Source organism: Phyllopteryx taeniolatus, chromosome 5, assembly GCF_024500385.1.
Source record: "Phyllopteryx taeniolatus isolate TA_2022b chromosome 5, UOR_Ptae_1.2, whole genome shotgun sequence".
NCBI lineage: Eukaryota > Metazoa > Chordata > Actinopteri > Syngnathiformes > Syngnathidae > Phyllopteryx > Phyllopteryx taeniolatus.
In genome coordinates this window covers 29,748,883-29,774,661 of record NC_084506.1, presented here as the reverse complement: position 1 = coordinate 29,774,661, position 25,779 = coordinate 29,748,883, and the positions used below count along the sequence as shown (strand labels likewise).

The window sequence follows — 25,779 nt, the reverse complement described above, 5'->3', positions numbered from 1 at the left end:
AAAAGCAACGTGTTTATTTTATGAATGATATTGACACTTTTATACTAAGTCCATGTTAGAGAGTCATTCTATGGAGGTCTAAATAACCAAGATATGGGACCTTTAAGAACGTCTCAACATACCATTGGAAGGAATTTAGGGATTTCATCACCTACGGTCCATAACATCATCAAAAGATTCAGAGAATAGGGGAGAAATCTCTGCACGAAAGCAGCAAGGCCGAAAACCAACACTGAGTGCCCTTGATCTTCGATCCCTCTTGCGGCACTGCATTAAAAACCGGCATCATTGTATAAATGATATTGCCATGTGGGCTCAGGAACACTTGAGAAAACCATTGTCAGTTAACACAGTTCGTCGGTACATCTACAAATGCAAGTTAAAAGTCTACCATGCAAAGCAAAAGCCGTACATCAACAACACTCAGAAATGCCACTGGCTTCTCTGGGCCACAGCTCATCTAAGATGGACTGATGCAAAGTGGAAAAAGTGTTCTGTGAGTCCACATTTCAAATTGTTTTCTGGAAATCATGGACGTCGCGTCCTCAAGGCCAAAGAGAAAAAGGACCGCCCCGATTGTTATCAGTGCAAAGTTCAAAAGCCAGGATCTGTGATGGTATGGGGGCGTGTTAGTGCCCATGGCATGGGTAACTTGCACATATGTGAAGGCACCATTAATGCTAAAAGGTACATACAGGTTTTGGAGCAAAATATGCTGCCATCCAAGCAGCATCTTTTTCTGAGAGGTTCCTGATTATTTCAGCAAGACAACGCCAAGCCACATTCTGCACGTGTCACAACAGTGTGGCATCATAGTAAAAGAGTGTGAGTACTAGACCTACAAAGCTTCAACAATTAGTACCCTCAGTTCCCAAACGCTTGTTGAGCATTGTTAAAGGGAAAGGTGATGTAACACAGTGGTAAACATGCCCCCGTTCCAGCTTTTTTTGGAACATGTTGCAGGCATCAAATTCAAAAACTGTGAATATTTGCAATAAAAAACATGTGACCAATCATCTTAGCAAGGCTAATCATGACAGAGATATGTTTAGGTTATAATTCAAGATATTTTAAAGACAATATAAGGTCCACTCCTGATTTTCATGTGTGGGTAGTTGGTGATCGTGTCCGAGTAATAGGGGAGCAAAAAGAGCACATATACATGTTGCCTTTGTTTTTGTATGCCAGGTGAGAAGAGTGTGCCAGTGTATTTAAGTGTTAACCACACCCACTAGTGCGAACAAACACTGACAGGGAACCAGCATCCTCTCGGCCCATCTGTTGTGCGAATGTTCACGCTTGCCAATGTTCTCAGCAAAACAGCAGAGTGGACAGTTACAGCGTTTAGGAATCATGCAAACATGGGGTGAAATTGACTTTATTCTGGAGATTTCAATACAGGAAATGTTTGAAAAATACACAACCTGATGACTGGATAGCACATGTACACAGGTTCACTTGGTAAAGTATAAAAAGTGACAAAGGACAACAGGCACAAAACATGAATTCACCAAGAAATAACAAATAATTAGTATAAAATAAAATGATCATAAGATTAGCTGCTATTTTAAGCAATTTAAATACTTCAATTAAAGACTATTTTTCTGTAGACAGCCTTCTAAAATTAAATATCCTGCATATGAACACCGTCAGATTGACACATTGTTACTTCCAAACACTCAAGGGTTGTGGATGCGGCCTCGTCACGACAACCGCAGGACTGGCATGCTTATGACTTGGATAAGTCCATTTTCATCAAGTGCGTTGTGCGATTAAAAATCTAAATCAAAAATCTTTTTCATGTACGAACAGCTGGGCGATGGCGCTTTGTGTATTGGAGCAAACAGTTAAGTAGAAGGCCAGTGGCTGTTTTTTTTTTTTTAGCTCCAGCGTGTTGGCAAACACGGGCCCATTAAACAGGGATCTCCTCAATCACTCAGGGCTTGCACTTCTCAACACGCAGCAGCTGTTAAGCCTGGATGACCCGTCAGTGTCAAAGCGCCTTGTTAATCACAGTGGCAACAGCAGCAGATTTTTGCAACTACGTTTTAAGTGAAGCAAGTTACATGTCAGGTTTTGGTTTAGAAAAATATCGAGGATCTCATACCAATATAAAAAGCAGCTAGTTTTGTAGCTTGTGTTCTATTAGCGCTGTGCCCTACAGGGTGTCCCATACACGTTTAAGTTTCCATACATGTACTCTAGTTTTTAACATTTAAAAAAAATATTTCAGTTATCCTAAAAAATGCTTTCGAATAAAGAGCAACACATTTTATATATAGTGTCATACCATGTTTAAGTGTGTGTAGGTTTGACAAATTCCTTGAATAGCTTGTGGCTGTCTCCGTGGCTGTTTCTATACAGTGGGTACGGAAAGTATTCAGACCCCCTTAAATTTTCACTCACGCATTGTTTTCCCCCCCACATTAATGTACACACAGCACCTCATATGGACAGAAAACCTTCTCCAGTGCTCAGGACCTCATGGGCCGAAGGTTCACCTTCCAACAAGACAATGACCCTAAGCACACAGCTAAAATAATGTGGCTTCATCAAGTGACTGTTCTTCCCCGACTTAAACCCAATTGAGCATCTCTGGAGACCTGAAAATGGCTGTCCACAAACATTCACCATCCAACCTGGAGAGGATCTGCAATGGGGAATGGCAGAGGATCCCCAAATCCAGGTGTGAAAAACGTGTTACATCATTCCCAAAAAAAACACACGGCTGTATTAGCTCAAAAGGATGCTTCTACTAAATACTGAGCAAAGGGTCTGAATACTTTCCATATCCACTGTGTCTTTTATTACTACCCAAGCGGGACGAGGCGCTCACACCAGAAGGAGCAGCACAATGTCCATTGAATTGAAGCAAAAAATGTACCAAAAATGTTTTATTTACTTTTCATTCTATTTATTACTGTTTTTTAAAGTACTTCTTATTTAAAAACACAGAAATTGATTTAGATTCTTTTCAGTTACGAGCGTGGTCACAGAACGAATGACTCTTAAGGTACCACTGTATTTTCAAGGAACATCTTTGCAGCTGTGCTAATACGTGTTCTTCAGCAGTGGAGGACACGCATTGAAACGTGTTTTTAAACAACGGTAGTCATGTAGAGCATATTTAAAATAAAATAGTTTTCATTGGAAAAAAAACAAAACCATTTTTTTACGTATGGAAACCCATGGGACACCCTGTCTTTATTACGTTTTGCCATTTCAAAGGCCAAACTTATGGGATACCCTCAGGAACTACAGAAACAGTAAAAACTACTAATGAATCAAATGATTCATACATTTTTGGCAAATACCACAGCTGTTCATAGAACTGCACATGACCGAACACTGAAATATCAAAGCAAGGACAAAGTGTTATATATATTAAGGCGTCTATTCTTAAGCAACTTATACTGGCTAGTAAAATAAATAGTCCTGAAAGGCGTGGCTTGTTTTCCTTTTTCTTACAGCAAAATGTGATCATTCTCGGCATTACAATTACAGCATAGAATAAAGGTCATAAATACAAGGCAGTTATATTCAAGTCTTCTAGGTTTTCAGCATGCTTGAAAGCAGGACAGCTGAGGACTGAGGACACCTGGAGCTCCTTCATAAAGGCTGTGTGTGTACAAGTGCGTGCGTCATTAATAATGACACAAATACAGTCAACCCCCTCAATCACAGATCACTATTTGCATTTTTGTACCACTACAACGCACCTATTTGTGTTGTCTTGTGTTCATTCTGTAACACTGTAAGGTGCCACAAGATGGTGCCGAAGCTCTGGCCATTTGGAAAGTAGTAATTGGTGTCAAAGAAGCATGTTGAAGTGGCACGTCTCGACTGAGAGGCTAACAGCTTTGTACGTTGGGGATCAACTTAAGGCGAATACCAAGTAGTAATTGGCGTCAAGGAAGTATGTTAAAGTGACACATCTCGACTGAGATCTAAGATGTTTGCATGTTGAGGAAGAGCTAGGGCTGTTAGCGGAGGTTAAGAGAATCTTTGCCGCATGTGAATGTACACGCGCACTTCCGATGGCACATCATACAAATCAAATCTGTAAGCTATTTTTTTTAAATGCTAATGTTGCAACTTAAAAGTTTTAAATGATATTACATTGTTTTGTGATCATAGTTTGCGGTATAGTTATTTAAAATATTAATTTCGGGCAATTACAAACATTTTTGGAGGGTTGTGAATTACTAGCAGAATTTCACTATTCGCGGCAGGGCTCGAATAGCAGGGGTTTACTGCACAGCTAAAAAGGGACCAACATAAACAAGCAGGCGTGTCTGGATCACCGTCATCACATCTTGCCGACTGAGAAGCTGCTCTCAGTGCTAGAGATGCTCTGATAACACCTCATGTGTGGGCAAAGACGAGTAGACCGCATCCTCATCAGTACCATCGTCCTTGTTTCCGCTGAGTTGACTTTTGAGCCTCTCCACTTCGTAGTTGTGGAGGTACTCCTGGACTAGGTAGCGCTCTCTCTTTATTCGATCCGTCACGTCGGCCGGAACATCAGGAATCATCCAGGCCAAGGAGAACTTGACCAGAAAGACGACATGCTGCAGAGGATGAAGGCACAGCTGTGAACTATACTAGAACACAAATAACCTTGCGCGGCCTTGTAGACAGTCTCTATGAAATGATCCTAGTTGACTTTGGGCGCTGGAGTGGTTGCCACTCAAACGCGGCGAACCACTTACGCTTACATTCATACCTATGCACAATTTGAGTCTTCAATGAACCTGAGAGAGGAAGCTGGAGTAGCGGCAGAACACCCACACAAGAATGGGGAGAACATGCAAACTCCACACAGGACTGCCGGCGCCAAGATGTGCTAAGGCAGATGTACTAACCACTTGTCCGCCATGCTGCCTCAAAAAGGGCAGTGTTAGAAGTGTGCTGTAATTCTTAATCCTTTGTGCATTTTGAGCAAAGAATGTCAGCGACCTTTTATCGAGATGCCTGGAAACCTTTCAATTGTGAACAAATTGCATTTCTCATTTAGGAACATTTCTTCAAACCTGATCCTTTGTTAGTGAATGTGGTCAGTAAATGTTGACGTTACCTCCATGATGATAATGAAGACCAGCTTGGCAGCCAGTATATGCCAGAACTGCAATGTGTGGGTGTACTGATTCGTATGGCCAGGAGGGTAGCGGTAGTCATGGTACCTGCATGAATAGTTAACTAGCATTAGGGTTCAGTCAACTCTGTAAATGTGAAGACAACAATATGCAATTGTATACCACAGTGCAGACAAAAACATCAGAACAAGAAACAGCAGAAGAGACTGTTGATGCTTTAAAAAGGAGGCTCAAGCCTTACCTGTTTGGTTTAGCTTTTAACTGATTATTTGTTGATTTAGATATTTATATATGACACATGTATTCATGTATCAATGTATTACATTTTTATCCTACTTTATTATATTTATTATGGTCCCTTGTGTTTTGTTGTTGTTGTTTTTTTATTATGTCCTATTGTCTTTCAGTCTAAAGTTCAATTCCAGTGTCTCCTCATGGGAGCCTTCATGCTGGGAGGTGTTTTCAGACTGGTCATGTCATCCAGCAGTTTCCCTGGGCCAGGGGGACTGGGTGGGGGGTCTGCACAACGTGGAGTTCTATCCAGGTCGTGGTGGTCTCCGTGGCGGCATCCTCTGTGGCTGCGGCCGGTGGCACTTCTCGGTGTGGATGGCTCCCACAGGTTGTCTTCCCTCACATGGATCCTCAGTGCCTTGCTATGCCATGTCTCTACACTATTAGTCAATATGTGTGTTTGCATTTATATGTTGGGATGGTATAGGTGGGTTTGTGTATATTTCTTGCTTTTTTAATTGTCTGTTTTTATCTCTGTAAATCACTTTTGGTAGCATTTTAATTTATGAATAGTGCTATAGCAATAACTCTGATTTGATTACCACAGCAGATAGTTAAGACACACTCCATGCACAGTTACTTGTCATCTGACCAACACTCAAAGCTCAGACACTTGCACAAACCTGCAGGTTGTGATGGAGCTGCTGAACCAGTAGGGAATCTCCCCATCTTCTGGCCTGTTGTCCAGTGGGATCTCTGAGATTTTGAACACAGACAAGCTGTTGTTGATGTAGCCTTTCATAGTAACCACCCCATCTGGCTGGTAAGCATACATATACACGAGTCGGGGGATCATGTCAGAGGTGAAGGCCACAATGAATGCCTGCAAAAGGACAAGAAGAGAACAAGAAGCAACAGAAGACCAGTTAGCTGTAAGACTCAACAACAATGAGTCAACATTTGGTTAAAAAAAAAAAAACGCTGTAATTTGTATGCCATTAGTATGAAACCGGGCAGAGACATAGCCAAAAAAAGATGTAGTCCACCTCTTACATTGGTAACAACAGAGAGGATGGCGATCCCACTGAGGATTTCCTCCCAGGCTCCGATACTGTGAGCTTTGGATGCCACAGGACGTCTGAACTGCGTGGTGAGCTTCCAGGCATCCACTCTAACCTCAATGATGTTGTTGATGAGAGCCAGCAGGGGAGCCAGAGGGAAGGAAGCCACAAACAGAGTGATGAAACCAAACTGGATCACTAGAGCAAAAAGAGAAAAGGGAAGTTAGGGAAGAAACAGCACCACCTGCAGGATCCATTTCTCTAGTCCTGGCTGTATTTTGAATATAAAATGATATTGATTGCAGCCTTGCTTCCCATTAAATTTACCTCCGTAAACATTAACCAGGCCGACCCCAATGATTCCCAATGTGAGAGATCATCAGGTGTGCCGTGGGAGATTATCCAAATGTACTTACTGGTCAGAAAATTATTATTCAATAATATACTATAAGTAAGGTATCTTTGTGAATCTATCAATATCCAGCGATATTGTGGTACAATTAGCCTGCAGTGTAGTGTATGCACCTGTTGCCATTCATAAAAAAGAACGTTAAGTCGCGGCTTCCTGAGAGTACATCAGCTTTGTTGTTCAACTAAACAGCTTAGTTCAACTTAAGTGTGAAACCTGCGAGACTTTGCTAATGTAAAATATGTATATTGGCTCAATAAAGGTTGGAAAACACTGCATTTGCCAACAATAGTAAACGTTCAGTTTTAAATGACATCTTTGGAGAGGTTCGGATTTAACAATCTTTATTACTGTGGTGGAGTTTTCAGTATTGTTTTACTGCACTGCATCCTATTGAAGGTGTTTGAAATACTTTTTGCTGCACTCTGATTAAAACAAGGACATTAGAATTAGAAATAAACTACAGGTTTGATGTGACTACAACTACTATAATTAACATTGTTTAATTTATACCTCTGACATTAAAAATGAACATTCTAATTTGAGCAAAAGCAGAGTTTATACAGCCCTTGTATTGGACCTCAATTTGTTGTGCCAGTGTGCCTAACGTGGCCATTGAGTACAATATCTCAGTTACTGACTGAATGTATTGAACAGGCTATGGGATGGCTACCCATTTATACCCATTTCCAGGTATTCGTAGAAGAGTTCCAGATGCCCAGACATCAGCAGGTTGTAGTCTTGCTCCCAGCGGCTGTCCAGACTCTCTGGATGCGCCCGAACTCTTTTGCTGCGCCACCAGTTCTTCAACCACCTGACAGACACAAGTGGGTCAACGAGTGCTGGCAATGCATATGCATAGCGTTTTTTTTTTTTTTTTTTTAAGCAATGGAGATTATATTTTGGTTTACTCACGGGACCAGAGACTCCTGGATGTTTCCCCAAACCTGCTTACCGGTCATCACTATTACCAGCTGGGTGGTCAACTCAATCAAACAGCCACCGGGGTCACACTGAATGCAAACATACCGAAATTGAACAGAACAGAATTAAAGTCAACTTGATTAAATAGTGATTTCTATCTACCTCTTCATTCCTGAGGCTGCTCCTCTGGCCAAACATGTAAGAATAACCTCCAGGATAGCCAACAAACTTGCCCTTAAAGAAAGCCACGTAGAAGCAGGAGGAGTAGTAGTTGACGAACTGGAATAGGAACATCTTTATTGTCAGCTTGTTCTCATATTCCACATGGGTCTTTGGAATTTCTGTGGCAATGATATGCAAAAAAAATAAAATAGAAAATAAAATACTTCATACAGAAAAAGGCTGGCACATTTGAAACATTGTTGAACGTCACCAAAGACAGGAATACACCACGTCGCTCTTGCCCTCACCGAGGTCAGTTATCCAAACAGCCACTCGTTCATACAAGATGTTGAGGATCATGATGATAATGAAGTTGATGCAGGAGCCCGTGACAGCCGTGGCCAGCTGCGGGGTGATTGAGGAACCCATCTTGTTCAAATGTGCATTGTCCTTCATGAAACTAGCGAAGGCAGCGTATACCGCCAGGCGGTACGCGATCACTCCAATGATGCAGGAAACGGTCAGAGAGATCTTTGGGACGGAGATGCCAAAGAGAGAACATGACAATATGACTGCTATCACAACACCACAACCAGTACTCTTACAAGTGCAAATGCCAAAATACAGACACGCAGGCAAGGCAAGTTAAGTAGGCCAAATATTGCATGAAAATACGAGCCCACTTCACATGCATGGTTGGCAAACTATGATACATTTGCCAGTCAGTTCTGGTCACATGATTACTGTTATAAAGGAAAAGAGAAAATAAACTTGAGAGATCTAAGATAGAATGCTCACCCACAACAGGACAGTGGCTCCAGACAGACATATGCGTGCACACCTGACTGTTGTTATGGGTAAGTAAGGCTCCACTTCCTATACCATGAGCAAGCAAAGCGTGTACAAAAAAAAAGGTCAGTGACACTTTGTTATAGCCTGAAAAGCCACTCCACAAGGTTCCTTTAATTACCAATCACTTTTGATTTGAGGCAGACCTAAGATGCATCCGCATGTAAGGCCCAATTATCAGATGTACGATAATGGAGCATAGAAGGAAACTTGTGCCTGTGGTCTTCATCGGTACAACGTACACCACAAGAAAACCTCTCCCACATCAAAGTGGCAGTCAGTCCATTTGGAGCACCACCCTTACCCAGAAAAACACGGTGACCCAGCACAGAAATAATTTCCCCACTAGATCAGTAGCAGTCCTCTCAAAAACCAACTCTGCTTCCTGAAGATGGATATGATATGGCGAAGGCAAATTTTAAGCATCCAGTTCCTGTTTAATAATGTGTCTAACTTCAATTTACTTCATAATGTGTATTTAGTCCTTATCCAACTATACTCATTTGCTTTCTACTCATAGCACTTAGAAATGACAACAGTATTTTACTTCATTAGCATGTAAACACCTGAGTAATGGGATTCAGCTTGCGGCTGGTGCACTTGTTCTCATACTCCGGACGGATCTGCAGTCGCTGCTGCTCCTCCTCAAAGTCCACCAGATCCCACTCGTACGCGAGACGGGCCTGACGCCTCTTCCAGAGCTCCAGGAACAATGTCACTGTACAATAAATCAGTGGTGTGCCGCAAGGCTTACTCAGAAGCACTTACCTATTTTACCACCTAAATGGTAATATTTGTTCCATCAAATTGCATTCATTTAATCCCAACAATCTATTCTCTTCATTTCATACCGTTTCTGTTGGCTGCATTGCTTCCAGTACGTGGAAGTGGACATAAGACATTTTTTGTCCAATCAGATTTCAGCCTCTATGTGCTCCCATTTCAATCTAATCAGCCCAAGGCCTTTATAATCAGTAGCACTGGCCAATGCAAGCAAAACTATAGAAGCATTGGGATTATTTTTCTTTTTTTTAACCAGGTTTCAAATTTGACTAGTAAAACATGTCTGTAGCAATCTCAATACATTGATATATTTAATAATCAGCATCGCTGGTCAATATAATGTACATTATTAAATGGTTGTTTTTGTCATGTTATAAGATCCAGATGATGTCCGTGGCACAGTTGCATCATCCGTGCATTTTTTTGTGTGTAGTACTATTGATGTTTTTTTATAACTGTGATGTGATAGTGATGGTATGAAGAGGTAGAATAAGTCGCCACCCCTGTATGATGATGACACTATATACAAGTGGCTAGCTGCAGAAGCTGTACCACTAGGTGGTCCTGCAGCTCAAAAGTGCAAGACTGAATTTACTCACCCCAAATCCCCATGAAAATGGCAAAAAACAATGTTCCCACATTGTCAAACAGGTGCGCTTGCTGAAAGAAAAGACGTTGGAGAATGTAAGAAATTGTTGAAATGCAGTAATATCCCACTTTAAAAGTCATAGAGCACGGATCATGAATGAACTATGAAATACAGATGTCTTTACCCATGAAGCGTTGCATGTCATGTTGAGTTTCCAGTAGCTGCATTTCTTGTCACACAATGGACACATCACAATATTGCCTCCAATTTCATCACTGCAGATTTCCTTACTAAGCACAATTGGAATCAATGGCAGTGATGAGCACGATTATTATGGACACAGTGTTATGTATTCCTTCCCAATTTACCTCCACTCGTTGTCTTTGTATGAGGACAATCCGAAAAGGAAACAAATTGTCCCCACAATCGCAGCAAAAACCAACATCTCAGTGTAGAACCCCAGCCAGGCAAAATAGAGGCCAATCCTCTCCCCGTAGTACTTCCTGTAGAGGGGGAAAAACATGTTTTAGCTTGTGAGCTGTATGAATTTGCTCATGCAACAAAGATGGACACTGTGCTCTGTATAATCAATCACCTTATGAGATTGAGGGGCTGCTCTTTGAAGAAACATGAGAATTTGGCCCAGTGTTGGTAGAGATTGTATCGGTCCCTTTCACAACTAGGATCCTTATATCTTGTCCAGTATCTGCTCTGCATGCATTCACACAAAGGACACATTAATAAAGTGCTGTTATTTAAATCCTTGTTCTGAAAAACCTTTGATCTTTGAATACAGGGCTGCAACTAAGACTTATTTTAATAATCGATTCATCTGTATAGGGCTGGAACTAAGACTTACTTTAATAAATCGATTAATCTGTTGATTGTTTTTTCAATTAATCCATTTGCATCCCTTTATTACCAGGACATTATTTCAAATTACGTAAATTGTTTATGATTCACTTACTGGTTTGGTGTCAACAAAAAAAGTTGATAAAGACGTTTGCAAATGTCTTATTTTGATGTAACACACAAGATAATCAGTCTGCTTTATTATTATAATGAATACACTAAGTAAGATTTACTTATTTATTATTATTATTAACATAATTATTATTTACTGTTGAGAGGTTGAGATTTCAAGGATTTGGACAATGTTAAGTTAAAGAAGGTCTCTAAATGATTCATCGATTCATCGAATCCATTAGTTGTCGATTAATCCATTAATCATTGCACCTCTAATTCAATATTTCATTACACTCAGCAAAAGGGTCTCACATCGTGCAGTGGAAATGCCCCCGTGTAGGTGCCATTGTTAAGCAACCTCTTGATCCCCTTCTTGTCTTTCTCAACATATTCATCCTCTGTGTATGGACATCGGGAGAGGATATAATATACCTTGGCAAAGAAACAAACAGACTTAGTTAAAGGATTGCATGTTATATGCGTTTCAAAAAAAAAAGAAAAGAAAAACTGCCACCGAGCACTTCATAAAACAATCTCGGATCCAGTTCAAAAACAACAACTACAATTCAGCTACGATGCTGAGTTCTCCACACAACTGTTTTTATTTTCCCAAAAAAAAAAAAAAAAAAAAGAAAAACTTTCTCTTGCAGTTAAACATCCACCCATATATTTATCTACACCACTTGTCCTCTTTAGGGTCACGGGGGGGAGCTGGAGCCTATCCCAGTTGACATTGGGCTACTGGATTGAACTGGTCACCAGTCAAGGGCACATATAGACACAAACAACGCTTCACGCACACCTTCACACCTGCAGACATTTAGTCCTTAATTAACCTAACGTGTGCTTATAATCTCTATAATATTTGGGACCATTAATCCGCCAACAATAAGGTGAGTGGCTCATTTGAATTGCAGATTTTTTTTCTTTTTAAATTAGTCACGCTTTGGACACTCTACAGCTCTTGTCGAGATCGTATTAATTGTGCAGGTGTTCTCCATGAGGGTTTATTTCCCTGTAAGTATGCAATAGACAATGCTGTCTGATATAAAAAATACATACCGGTCAACAAAAAACAGCAGTGATGTTTTATTTCTTTCTCTCTGTATATTGTCTTGAAGATTTGCCCCCAAAAAAAGCATACTTACTATCCTGTTGCGAGTAGCAGGGGTAAAAAATGTGTCTCTGTCATCGATGAGGAAGAAGTCAGATTTGGTCTTGTTAAAGGTAGCAGTGAAGTAGTCTGGCTCAGGGTACATGATGTGCTCCGGAAGACGAAAAGGGGTGGCCAGCCAGCTCATTCGCATCGCATTTTTCTTTTCTATGTCACTGGTCTTGAAGGGGACCTTGACTTTCAGCACATCTGCGTAGGTGGCCAACACTTCCCAGGGAGCGTGGATCTTCAAAAAGTAGGTCTTCCCATCTTCCGATTCCTAAAATGTGGTAAACAATTTGCTTTTCAGGCCATTATATTTGCTTACATTGTGAGACATTATCAAATCAATGACCATGACCTCTTACAGATTTATCCTCTGTCTCCAGCTCCAAGCCGATTTTCACTAGGTTGGCTTCGTACAACTCCCTCTTTCTTCCCTTTAGTAGAAAAAATTGCAATATTGTAGTCAATATATATTTTTTTCCTTTGCAACAGTTCTACGGCCATTAAAAATGAAATGCATTGTAAACCTATCCACTCTGATATGTGTGTGTTATGATACTTTTCTCAGTCAAAGTTTTAAAAATATAACAATTCTGCAAATATCAACATGAACAAAATGGAAAAGCCAGAAAAAGCTTCTTTGGTGCATATAATCATTGATTCTTAAGTTCCTCTGTGAAAATTTACACCAGTGATAATAGCATTAAGGGAAAATACAGAAAACCTTTTCCATTTATTTGGTATTTTTTCATGACGTCAAGAGTACTGACAAATGAGTCCCTTGTCATAGCTGACATATACTGAAAAGTGCAGCTAATAACACAGGACGTGGCGTCCCGTTTCCTCCTCACACACTAAAAAAAAAAATGCTCCTGCTCCTGGCAGACCAGTGCTCGGACCTTTGACTGGGATCTCCTAAGTTGAATTCAACATGCCGGAGTAACATAGCAGTAAAGTGCTAACAGGCAGATATGAAGTCTAACACCCTACTATCAACCTCTAAAAGTCTCTGCAGCTTAAGACTTGCCACAAACATAGTGGCACAAAGTAGAGAGTCTGTGTAAAAATCTCAATGGTCAGTTCACGGAATATTTCCATGAGTTGAAGCCAAAGGAAAAGCGGCCTTGTTGGAATGAAAATAAATTCTATAAGCTGAGAACACGTTTGTCTACTTTTATCAGTGTTGCGCTATCTAGAGTATGTCGCTGCTGACTCCCACTGGAGTCGGGGGACATCCTGTAAGAACCGGTTCTGACCAGACAAATAATAAAGGGCCCATGAAATGGAATAAGGGTAGCTATCGTTTGAAGGCATATATTATGAATGATCTTTGCACACCGTACTTAACTCAGAGTACATAGAATAATATTAAGTCACTTTGTTGCAGTCGAAAAAAAACAGTGCAATCAATTTTAGTGAATTGGGAGTTTCATGGAAATCTGCAAAAGGTATTCTTGCAAAAATACTAAATTCAGTTACAAGGAAGAAACCGTTTTTGAGTGGCGTAAAAGGCACCATACACTTTTAAAAAACAGTTATTCTCAATTAGAGGGTCGGGACCCAAAAGTGTGTCGCGGGTTTGAATCAAATCTATCCCTCATCAAATTTATCGACTGAGCAACAATATGTAGTATTTGGTTTATTTCTGCCTTTTACTCTAAGGGTCATGTCAAAAAGATGTTTTCTGGTGCATAACTGTAGAACTAACAGATATTGTTAAAGATGTAGATCCTTGACGCTCAACAATGTTTGGAACCAAAATAAGAAGGGTAAAAAAAAGAAAAAACAACAGGTATGCACTTGTTTCTTACCGGCCTTCCTTCAGTTTCTTCTTCAGTGTAGGACAGGACAAAATCAATCCTGCGTACTCCATCACGCAAGAACACTAAGTCTTTGCTCTGCTGCTGTTTCTCGATCTATAACAAGGTAGAAGAGCTCACAACATGGACAACACACTACAAGTCTTGGTGCACAATTGACAACACTTCACAGAGGCACACTGTGTCAGTAGAGAGCCCCACAGTATCACACTCAGGTACAGTACCATGCAAAAGTCTTGGGAGGGGGCTGCATAGACTTTGTATGCACCCCCCCTTCCCACCCCGAAATTTTTTTAAAACAATACAAATAAAACACAAATAAAAACAATAATAGATTGTATGCGGTCATGTGACTACACCCCTGGCTCCTTTTGATTGGTGAAACTGAATCAAACATCGGTAATGGTTTCCCTGATTGGTGAAACAGTCATGTGACACGAGGTACTCCGACAAACCAACATAAATAGATCACACAAGCAATAATACCGGTAGATCAAAGAAAAAAAATAAACGAGTGGAATGTAGCTCAACGTAACAGAGTAAAAGCAGCATGTCTTAACAAAAATACTCAAGTAAAAAGTATATTGCATTAAAACTACTATGTTAGTTATCAAAAAAGTTACTTGAGAATCTAATGGAATACCGTAATTTCTTTCAATTTTTTTTTTTAATTAGTAGTACCGTAATTGTTTGTGTATAATGCATATTTTTCCCCCAAATAATTGTAAAAAGTCAATACTCCGCATTATACATAGGTATAGGGGAAAATGTTAAAAAAAAAAAACTTTCACATTTTATAAATGTATGACACCATCTAGAGGTTAGGAAAAAGCTGTACACTTTCATTCCAATATGCCACCGCCACCTAGAGGTTATGAGAAAGGTGTATACTTTCATTCAAATATGCCACCGCCACCTAGAGGTGATGAAAAAGGTGTAGCCTACACTTTCATTCCAATATAACAGGGGTACGTATGACCGCATATATGTACAGTTGTGCTCATACGTTTACATACAGAATTTGTGAAATATTGTTTTTTTAAGTACAACTGATGACCGAACAACCACCATCATTAATTTATTTATGGTTATGTTCTGTTGAATGATAATGCTTTTCTGAAATGCTTGACAGTTTAATTTGAATCCCATTCAAATCAAATTTTATGTTTTACCCTCCTCGCCCACACGGACATGCCCCTCAGTACCTAAACGAAATCTTCAGCCCCAAGACTCCTTCACACACCCTCCGTTCTGCAGCCACAAATACCCTCCGAGCCCCAAGAACCAAGCTCCGCACCAAAGGTGATAGGGCTTTGTCCTCTGCAGCTCCGAGGCTGTGGACTACAAATGCTTTTAAACATTATTTTTTAAAAAGCATATTGCTAAATGTGGTTTTAGTTCCTCTCTTAATTACTCCACATTTCTGTTCATTATATTACTGCATCCAATTGTATTTATCTATTTCCTTTTTTTTAACATTATCCTCTCTGTAGCAGATTGAGCTCTATGGATGTAAAGTGCAATACAAATAAAATTTACTATTATTATTATTATTATTATTACTCCCCACCTCTGATGACAAGAAATTGTGCAAATACTAAATACCTGTATCAGCACTTTGAATCAGATCCTTAAAAATGTAGTGTTATGGGTTCTTATTTTTTGTTTTATAGATCAGTTTTCAGTCTATTTATTGTTTTACTATGTCAAAATCACTGCTGTAAAAAACACGATGAAACGCTTGTGATGACATGACACTTAGCCGGAACTGTAGAGGTCGAGACCACTGTGTATTTTTTTTATTTTTTAAAGCATAACTTTTAAAGTTGCCGTATTGTTCAAATTAGAACTACACAGGCTTAGCATGGTCATGTCGAGGGGAACACAAATGAATAAATAAACAGAGATCCAACAATCTGGTTTTACATTATCCAGTGTTTTAGCATTTCTCTCCTGTAATTCATGCACTTGTTGGGCTTAGACCAGCATTATTGTGGCCAGTGTAAATGTCAGCCGTGTGTTAGCTAGCAGTAGCCCTGCAGTTTGTCGCCTGCTTTGGTGACGGGAAACAAACTCCACAGGAATGCTCCAAGAGAGGACAGGGCAGTTTGTCTGCCAGCATCTGATGCTTCTTCAGCTGTTCAGGCAGCTAAACATAACCATGCACTACTTAACATCACCACAGCGGGAAAATACTTTCCGTACAATGACAACGCCCACCACCACCACGTCTAAAGGAAAAGAGTGGGCCCTGCCTGTCTGCACTCTGCGAGGAGGAGAGAAAGCACTTTACCTCCATGGCCCTCCTCCCTTTATGGCTATGATGCATCCGGGGAAAAGCCGGCTTTCCGATCCAGCACCACTTGCCTTCCTACAAAGACTGCAGGAGAGCACTGAAAGCATTGCTGCCCCCAGTATCTCTGCACCAGAGGAGTTTCATGCAAGCCCTCACACGCTCACACGTCCCGCAATGAGTAAAGAGGTGGAAGGGAGATTGGAGGGAAAAAAAGACTCCTCAAGATGACGTCATCATATTTGTGAGAAACGCTATCCGATAGCAAGCTAATTCAATAAAATCCATTGCTATTACCACAACAGGCTGAAAATAAGGCCGTTAAATCATGAATAATCTAGTCTGAAGAGGCTGATGAAGGGTAAAGCTCTGCGGTCTGGCTTCTCAGTCTAAAAGCAATCAATCAATGTGTGCAAATCCTTTATGCGGAAAAAGCTGGATACTAATTTGCTGGAGAAGCTTACAAGTCCAAATGTTTAACCTTTTCAACAGCTCTTATCCCAAATAAAGCCTGAATTCCTACATTAGCTCCTGGAATGAATTAGTTTATGATGACCATGCAGGGGCGTTGGCCTTCCTTAACAACAGCAAAAAGTCTCTAATTTGCTGTAATTACAGATCAGCCAGAAAGAAAAAAAAATCCGTGCTTCTGTTTGACCCCGCCTCTGCCAAGTGGAGCTACCAGAGTTCTGTGCATCCACCACTAACCCCAAACTACTGGGTGATGTCTTGGTTCCGCTCGTCTACTTTATATCGTATTACGTATGTGGTATGTGTAAAACATGGTGTTACACAGCAAGTTACTAATTTAAAGGGGAAGTGTAAAAATAATATTTTTAATTGTGACTTTTTCAGAGGAAAATTTTTTTGGAAAACATAAATACTACTCAGAAAGACATTTAACAGATACGGGGGATTTAAAAATAAAAGTCTACACACCTGTTGTTCAAATTTGTAATGTAAAAAAATAGACCACAGTAGATCATTTCAAAACTTTTTACACTATGTGACCTATAACCTTTATTTCCCAAATTGAAAGAAAACGTTTTTTTAAGAGGGGAGGTAAACATAAATCACTGAGATAATGTGGTTGCGCAAGTGCGCTGAGTTCAGAATTAACCAAACATTCAAACTCACATTCAATGGGAGTCAGCACACCATTTAAATTTCCTCTGATTAACCTCTCAAAAAGTTCAGATGTTCTCGTAGGCTTTCCCTGACATTTTGCTGTCTACCAGAACCCTGTAGTCTATGTGCTAACACTGACGTGTATTTGGCATTGTTCGCAATTCCCTTCACATTTACTACACGGCCCCAGTTCAGGTTGAAGAAATGTAGGTGTTGTAGGTGTTGCGTTCTTTTGGTGATAAGCAGTGTTTGTTGTGTTTGCCCAAGACAGACCTTTCGGAAAGCTCATCCGTTTTCTTATTGTCTTTTCATACATTTTAGAGGGACATCCAGTGATTGGCAATATCACTGTTGTGCCATATTGTCTCCACTTTCTTCACTGTGTTGCATGGTATATGTAACCTTAGAAATTATTTTGTACTGATCTGCTGACTGACACCTTTCAACAAAAAGATGGCTCTGAGGCTCCGGAAGCTCTCTGTGGACATTGGTTTGTGCTATAGGATGTGACTGGAAAATGTCAGGAAAGGACTACTAGAACATCTGAACTTTATTTGAGGTTAATCAGAGACACATTAAATGGTGGCAGGTGTGTGCTAACTCCCATTTAACATTGGTCTGAATGTGATTGGTTAATTATGAACAGCCACACCCCCAGTTACATATAAGACGGCATGCAGATTCGTACAACCAACTTATCTCCATTGTTTATATTTGCTTATCCTCTGTAAAAGATGGTGGGTATTTTTCTTGTTTTTTTCCATTGCGTTTTAGTGGTTATAGGTCACAATTATGGTGGAGAACGTTTTGAAATGATTTCTTGCTCTCATTTTGAATATCAGGAAAACCTGGCATTTGAACAGAAAACTGTATAACCAACTAACTGGAGCATACAGTATACCCAAATCAACAAATGAATGGCTTCACCGGAAGAAAATGAAAGTTTTGAAATGATTGGTCTCGCCAGGGCCAATTGAAAAAAATTTCAAATTGAAAATCTGTGGGGTGCATTTGGTCACATTTCCAAGTCAAGTTGTGCCATGCTGATCAACTACGACCAAAAATGAATGAAGGAAAATGTGCTTGAACAAAGGGCATACTGATGCAACCAGCTTTTTGTGCTGTTTGTTTTATCTACCCTCAAACAGATTTATTTTTCAGCATGTTATAATATGCAGCATACTGAATGAGCAAAGGAAATGACCTTAAATGGTCAGCCGCAGAAGTTCCGTGCAGCGTCTTAATCGATAACACACTACGGTATAATGCTAAGCTCAATAAACGCAAAAGAAAACACAAACACACATATTGAAACTGAGGCCAACAACAAGTAGTGAACACTAATTATGCTCCAGCAGCCACTTTCCTCTTAGTGAAGCATAGAATTATCACAAGTGAGAGCAAAGCAGTTTTAATGAACTCTCATAATGCATCGCCTCAGCATGTTTTCCAACTCTGCAGGAGTAATAAAAACATGCTCATGAAGCTACTTACAATTAGCTCCTTCCAACCAATATGCACACTGATTTCAGCTCTGTCAGGCACACTTCATTCTATGAAGCTGATTGTGGCAGACGGACCATACGCATCACATCAAAAGCCTGTTTTTACCATGCCATACCCTCGAACGAAACATCAGGAACAGCGCCCGCTTTTTCCAGAACTGTGGAGGAACCGAGGGTACAGTGAGAGTAAGCCTTAAAGTAGAGTCCAAGAACTCCAACCTAACAGTGTCACTGAGGAGAATGTATCAAAACAAGCTAAATGTTTAGGTAAAAAAATTACTTCAAATCTATTCTGAAAAACTATAGTTAAGGCATCAGGATCTGGCTTAGTAAAAAAACAAAACAGCACAGATCCACAAGGTGTCAGAAAAACACATGCAAACACAGCAGCAGCATGCACCTGTGCACCGGACTGTTGTCTTACCCCAATCAAAGAACTGATGGGCTCTAAAGTGTGAGCGTCCATATGAGCTTCGTCACTATTGTCAGATGAGGCCAGTGTGGCCATGCTGGTGTTGAGAGACTCACAGGTCTCAACACACACACCATGACACTTAAAAAGGGGGCAAGAGGGCACATTAGCATGGGATAATCTCTTAGCGTTTTACACAAGGAATCCTTGGCCCTGCAGTTCCATATAAATCCAGTTAATACAGCACAACGATCTGTAAATAAGGCAAAATATACACAGCTTGATCAGGCAACCTATATAAAAGATGTTTTTTGAGTCATTGACGACATATGAAGTTTGTGCTGATGTTCAAATAATCCACAATTTTGAGGCTGGCGTTAAGTGTACATTTACAATATAATACAACTGACTAAAACAGGAACCCTTGACTTTGAATTATTTTAAAAAGTACAAAACAAACAGTTCACACGCTAAAAATGATTTTTTTTTTTAAATAATCCTGTCATTACACACATACACACTGTACATGCCGGGCCAGTCGAAAGTGGTAAAGAAACACTATACTCAGAAACAACGACTACTTGTGTTTTCTGAACAAAGTCCTTTAAACATCAATTGTCAATAATTTGAAAAAATAAAAAGTATTTTTACGATAGACAAGAGTACTGGGAAGTGAAAAGAAGAAAATTTCACTCAGTTCACACTCTTATGGGAAGACTTTTTACTAGATTTTGAGAGTGCCTGGTGTATAATCTTTTCTCGTTCAACTCATTTCTTGGCCAGCTAAATTCTTCTATACCAAACTAATCCGTGTATGCCTTTGTGGAACTTGTGCACTCGGGCACAGCCATGTTGGAACAGAAAATGGCATTCCCCAGAACTGTCCCCACAAAATGGGAAGCATATGTAGTAACTATCCAAAATGTATTGGAAGATTTATGTACAGCGGCTGAAATATGTATTTAACACGTCACCATTTTTATCACTAAATACAACCCAAATTCCAATGAAGTTGGGACGTTGTGTTAAACAAATAAAAACAGAATACAATGATTTACAAATCATGTTCAACCTATATTTAATTGAATGGCTGCAAAACGTTTACCGCTGTGTTACATCACCTTTTCTTTTAACAACATTCAATAAACGTTTGGGAACTGAGGACACTAATTGTTGAAGCTTTGTAGGTGGAATTCTTTCCCATTCTTGCTTGATGTACAGCTTGAGCTGTTCAACAGTCTGGGGTCTCCGTTGTCGTATTTTACGCTTCATAATGCGCCACACATTTTCAATGGGAGACAGGTCTGGACTGCAAGCAGGACAGTCTAGTACCCGCACTCTTATACTACGAAGCCACGCTGTTGTAACATGTGCAGAATGTGGTTTGGCATTGTCTTGCTGAATAAGCAGGGGTGTCCATGAAAGACGTTGTTTGGATGGCAGCATGTTTCTCCAAAACCTGTAGGTACCTTTCAGCATTAATGGTGCCTTCACAGATATGAAAGTTACCCATGCCATTGGCACTAACACAGCCCCATACCATCACAGGTGCCGCCTGAGGGATCAAAGGTCACGGGCATTCAATCTTGGTTTTCGGCCTTGCAGTGATTTCTCCAGATTCTCTGAACCTTTTGATGATATTATGGACCGTAGATGATGAAATCCCTAAATTCCTTGCAATTGTACGTTGAGGAACATTGTCCTGAAACTGTTTGACTATTTTCTCACGCACTTGTTAACAAAGAGGTGAAGCTCACCCCATCTTTGCTTGTGAATGACTGAGCAATTCAGGAAAGCTCCTTTTGTACCCAATCATGGCACCCACCTGTTCCCAGTTAGCCTGTTCACCTGTGGGATGTTCCAAACAGGTGTTTGATGAGCATTCCACAACTTTCTCAGTCTTTTTTGCCACCTGTCCCAGCTTTTTGGGAACGTGTTGCAGCCATAAAATTCTAAATTAATGATTATTTCTAAAAACAATAAAGTTGATACATACATACAAAGAAAGCAGAACAAATAAACTCAGAAATTAAGTTGTTTGTAATAATGTGAAATGACACAGGGGGAAAGTATGGAACACGCAAAATGGAATTTATTTAATACTTTGTACAAAAGTCTTTGTTTGCACTGACAGGTTCAAGACACCTTCTGTATGGAGAAACTAGTCGTATGCATTGCTCTGGTGTGATTTTGGCCCATTCCGCCACACAAGCAGTCTTCAAATCTTGAAGGTTCCATGGGCTTCTTTTATGGACCTTGAGTTTCAGTTCTTTCCATAGATTTTCGTTCGGTTCAAGTCAGGTGATTTGCTGGGCCATTCAAGCCACTGTATTTTTTTCTTTGAAACGAATTGAGAGTTTCCTTGGTAGTATGTTTTGGATCATTATCCTGATGAAACATCCACCCTCCTTTCATTTTCATTATCCTTGTAGATGAGAGGAGATTTTTGTCAAGAATGTCTCGTTTCATTTGCCCATTCATCCTTCCTTCAATAGTGTGAAGTTTACCAGTACCATCTGCTGAACAGCAGCCCCATATCATCATGTTCCCACCTCTGACCTCTTAACTGTTGGTATAGTGTTTTTAGGGTGATAATCAGTGCCATTTTTCCTCCAAACGTGGTGTGCATTATGGCATCCAAAGAGTTCAATTTTGCTCTCATCAGACCAGACTATATTCTCCCAGTATTTAACTGGCACGTTCCAATGTTGTTCAGGAAATTTTAAACGAGCTTTGACAAGGTTTTTTTTTCCAGCAAGGGGGTCTTGCATGGGGAGCGTGGATACAGGCCATGGCAGCGGAGTGCATTACGCAGTTTTCCTTGTGACAACAGTACCTGCTAATTCCAGGTCTGTCTGAAGCTCTCCGCAGGTGCTCCTTGGCTCTTCTGATAATTATTTGCACTCCTCTGTCAGAAATCTTACGAGGAGCACCTGATCAAGGCAAATTTATGGTGATATGATTGGCTTTCCACTTACGTATTATGGCCCCAACCGTTCTGAGTGGAATGTTCAGAAGCTTAGATATGCGCCTGTAACCAATGCCATCATTATGTTTTGCAACAATTACTTCATAACGGTCTTGAGACAGCTATCTGCTCTTACCCATCATGAGATGTGTCTTGACTAACACCTTGGCAATGAGACCTTTTTGTAGGCCATCAATTAGGACTGAACCAGCTGTTATTCATTTGCACTGACAGGGGGCTGGATTGCTGTTTGATTATTGATAGGTTAAATTGTTAAGGTGTTAAATACTTATTTCAGCTGCTGTACAATGTATTATGTAATTGAACTCAATCCCTGACTCAGTAACTATTTAATTCAGAAATCTCGATAGGTTAGTCAATATACTGCAGCCTAGTGTACTTTAAGACATGTATGGTGTCTTCACCTCTGATTCTCCATGTAGTGATCCTGGGCTGGGTGAGTCCTGATAGTAGCCATTTACATCATCTGCAAGACAGCAACATGAGACACACTAAAATAAAAATGTCACATCCAGTCTTGTGTAACATTGGTTCATTTGCACATAAAGAATGTGAGAGGCATAACAATGGTATTGAAGTTGAGTTATAAAGCAATAATGAACAGCTGCAGGTATGGAGCAGCCAGTGTTGTGGTCTATATCTGTACTACAGTTGGAGGCAGGGCTCACACCAGCCACAGAAAGTGGCTACGACACAGTTATGGTGTCATGTACAGTTTTGTTATTGTGTCAAGCAGCAGTCGGAAAAAAAATGTTAGATTTGAAAGACTCAACTTTTATATGATCACATTCACTTGCCTTTTGCCAAACAAATGAATTCACAGCATTAGACAGAACATTCACATAATGTACATAAATAAATGCCAGTCTAGAAGACATGCAATATGTGCATCATGGCTATGATAGTATAGGGGTTATATGAATCCAGCTAATCATCAGTATTGTCTGTTTATGGTATGGATTTGGTGGTCAAACATTTGCTTCCTCTCTTTAAGAGTGCATACAGCAAAGGTCTGGCTTGCTGTTATATGAGAAAGTCTCTCATACAGCTTAGCCTATTTCTGCACAACGGGCACTCTGCCTACAAGCAAGCAGCAAGCACGTAGCTCTAGAATCACAACTTTGTTCAACAGAAAGCAGCTGATAGCGGGAAGGCCACCAATGTTTCCAGCCACAAGTGTGCAATACTAATGTATGCATTTCTATTTGGGGGGAAAAATGTTTACACAGTTGAAGTTACACCTGCTCTTAATTGACACTCATCATAAAGGTTGGACACTCATCATAAAGAATGGTTCCATATTACAAGTAAACATGAATGATGATAAACACAAAATGGAGTTTACATCTACAAAAAGCTACAAAACAAAGGATTTAGGCTACATTTTAGAATGACATCCATAAGTGGGCACAAAGACACTATCTCAATTTTAAATTCATTACAACAACAGGTTTAGATTTTAGAAGCATGTCCATAAGTGGCCACAAAGACACTATCATGTGTGTAGGCTAAATTAAGTCAGAAACAGAGATTCGCAGATTGACTTGTGTCTATGAGTTGCCCGGTTGCCTGTCTCCATGTATTGTTTCCTGTAAGTGGGCCAGCTGTCAGACTGGTTGGCGCGAAAAGTCACTTTTTCCATCCACAGCACAACATGTGAGGTGGCTAAACTAAGGAGACATGCTTAAGGTGAATAGTGATGATGACTTAATAGTAAGAATACAGTGTCTATGCGAAAGTTAGTTTGACAATGACATCATGTCATTTTTGTCAACACTGACTGAAATATCTCAGCAAATCTGGAACTCTTGTATGCCACTGGGAGCATATGGCTCGTCGCTAGCTCTCCTCTGAGGAGTCTGACCACAACTTCTTACACCTTGAGACCACCAACTGGCCGCTGGTGGAAAAGGTAGCCAACATATGGACAGTGACAGTTTGCTCAAAGACACAGATGAGGCACTGCAGGATATCACCGACATTTATTTATGTGTAGCACTAATTGTTTCAGCTGCAGTAGTTATTTTAAAGAGCTCTGTAAATAAGTTGAGTGTGCCATGATTTTTTTCTTTTTTTTTTTTTACACAGTGTACACAACCTTATAATGAGAGGCAAAACTTAGGAGACATGTTCAAGGTGGATATCGTTGATTTTGTTTTAAAACTTTTTTTAAAAAACTTTTTTACACAAACCAGAGTCACACAAAACTAACTAAGTGTATATATATATATATAACACACACCACACATTGAGTCTTAATATCTTTTTGGTTATGAGAGGATTTAATAGAAATACTGCCTGAGTACATTTGCATTTATGAATGCGTTAATGACTTAATCTCAAACAGACAAAAAAACAAACAGTGCATACGTAAAGGGTAATTTTGGTAATGGCGTCATTGCTGTCAGCACTTACTGGCTGAAATATCTCAGTAATTACTGTCAATATGAGGTTGGTTTTACAGTGTTTACAGGCTTACAATAAAATCCTCCAGAGGCAAAACAACTCGGATAATTTTCGGCGGTGTCAGTACTGTCCATTTAAAAAAAAAAAAACAGTGCTGATTATCAAACTACTCACCATTATAAGAGTCAGACGGGCTCATCTCTATCAAATTGCTCCCTGCACTCCTGCCCGTTACTCGGTGCATGTCGAGTATTTTTCCCGGCCACAAGACGGACGTTAATCCACATCTGTGTCTGTCCCGAATTCAACGACCTCCTTCCTCGGGGGTCCTTCACCTTCCTTGGGTGTCTTCCCCTCCACCCAGTGACCGCCGCCTGCTACCGTACGTCCCCCCTCCCAACAGCACAGAGGGAGTGGCGCCTCGTCTCGAGCCAATAATATGAGTCCGGTGGGAACCCGAGTGCCTACTTGTAATTTAGCTGTGACATCGAAGAGCACTTATTCTGCATCGTCGGTTACCCGGAAGCTAACTACAGCCAACTACGCGCTATTAATTTAGCACAACCTCTTGCATAAAATACACGAAATAGGGACCGGTTTTGTTTGAAATAACTATGTTTCCTTACGTTGTAATTACGTGTTTTGTTAGTTAACGTAGTTGCTTTATGATATTGTATTGTCACGTCCACGAGTAGTTTCGTGGAGATTGACTGCAAGATGTGACGTCACACGTGCCAGTCAATCATGTTTAGTTTTTTTTTTGTTTTTTTTTTACTTTGTTGAAACAAACTCCAAAGCCTTTGACATACTGAAAAATAGGACAATACAAAACATTGAGGTTAAGTCTACATAAGTATAATATCAACAAATCAAATAAACATTTAAGTATAGGAAAATTGTTTTCTGCCATTTTTGTTTTGGAGGTGTGCCGTGAGATTTTATGGCAAAATGGAGGCCAACTGGCTCAATTAAAGGTTCTCAAAAACTATGTAGTATA

At 40.1% G+C, this 25,779-nt stretch overlaps 1 protein-coding gene across 2 annotated transcripts; it reads right to left on the bottom strand.

Moving 5' to 3' along the window:
• Positions 1 to 1,362: 1,362 nt before the first annotated feature.
• Positions 1,363 to 25,268, bottom strand: ano5a (anoctamin 5a). Of its 2 annotated transcripts, none has more exons than XM_061774687.1 (20): positions 24,957 to 25,268; positions 22,781 to 22,842; positions 14,041 to 14,145; positions 12,592 to 12,663; positions 12,219 to 12,503; positions 11,383 to 11,502; positions 10,700 to 10,815; positions 10,473 to 10,607; positions 10,289 to 10,394; positions 10,115 to 10,175; positions 9,299 to 9,450; positions 9,037 to 9,117; positions 8,192 to 8,414; positions 7,884 to 8,062; positions 7,713 to 7,810; positions 7,481 to 7,611; positions 6,381 to 6,586; positions 6,011 to 6,210; positions 5,078 to 5,183; positions 1,363 to 4,571 (listed from the first exon to the last, which is right to left on the bottom strand). In XM_061774687.1, exons 1-20 carry the CDS (start codon positions 25,024 to 25,026, stop codon positions 4,344 to 4,346), a joined length of 2,736 nt encoding a protein of 911 aa, XP_061630671.1. In that variant the 5' UTR covers positions 25,027 to 25,268; the 3' UTR covers positions 1,363 to 4,343. The 2 variants fall into 2 exon arrangements, with proteins under 2 accessions (XP_061630671.1, XP_061630672.1); XM_061774688.1 differs by lacking the exon at positions 9,037 to 9,117 and adding an exon at positions 8,682 to 8,759 and having other exon boundaries at positions 24,957 to 25,187.
• Between the last annotated feature and the right edge of the window lie 511 nt (positions 25,269 to 25,779).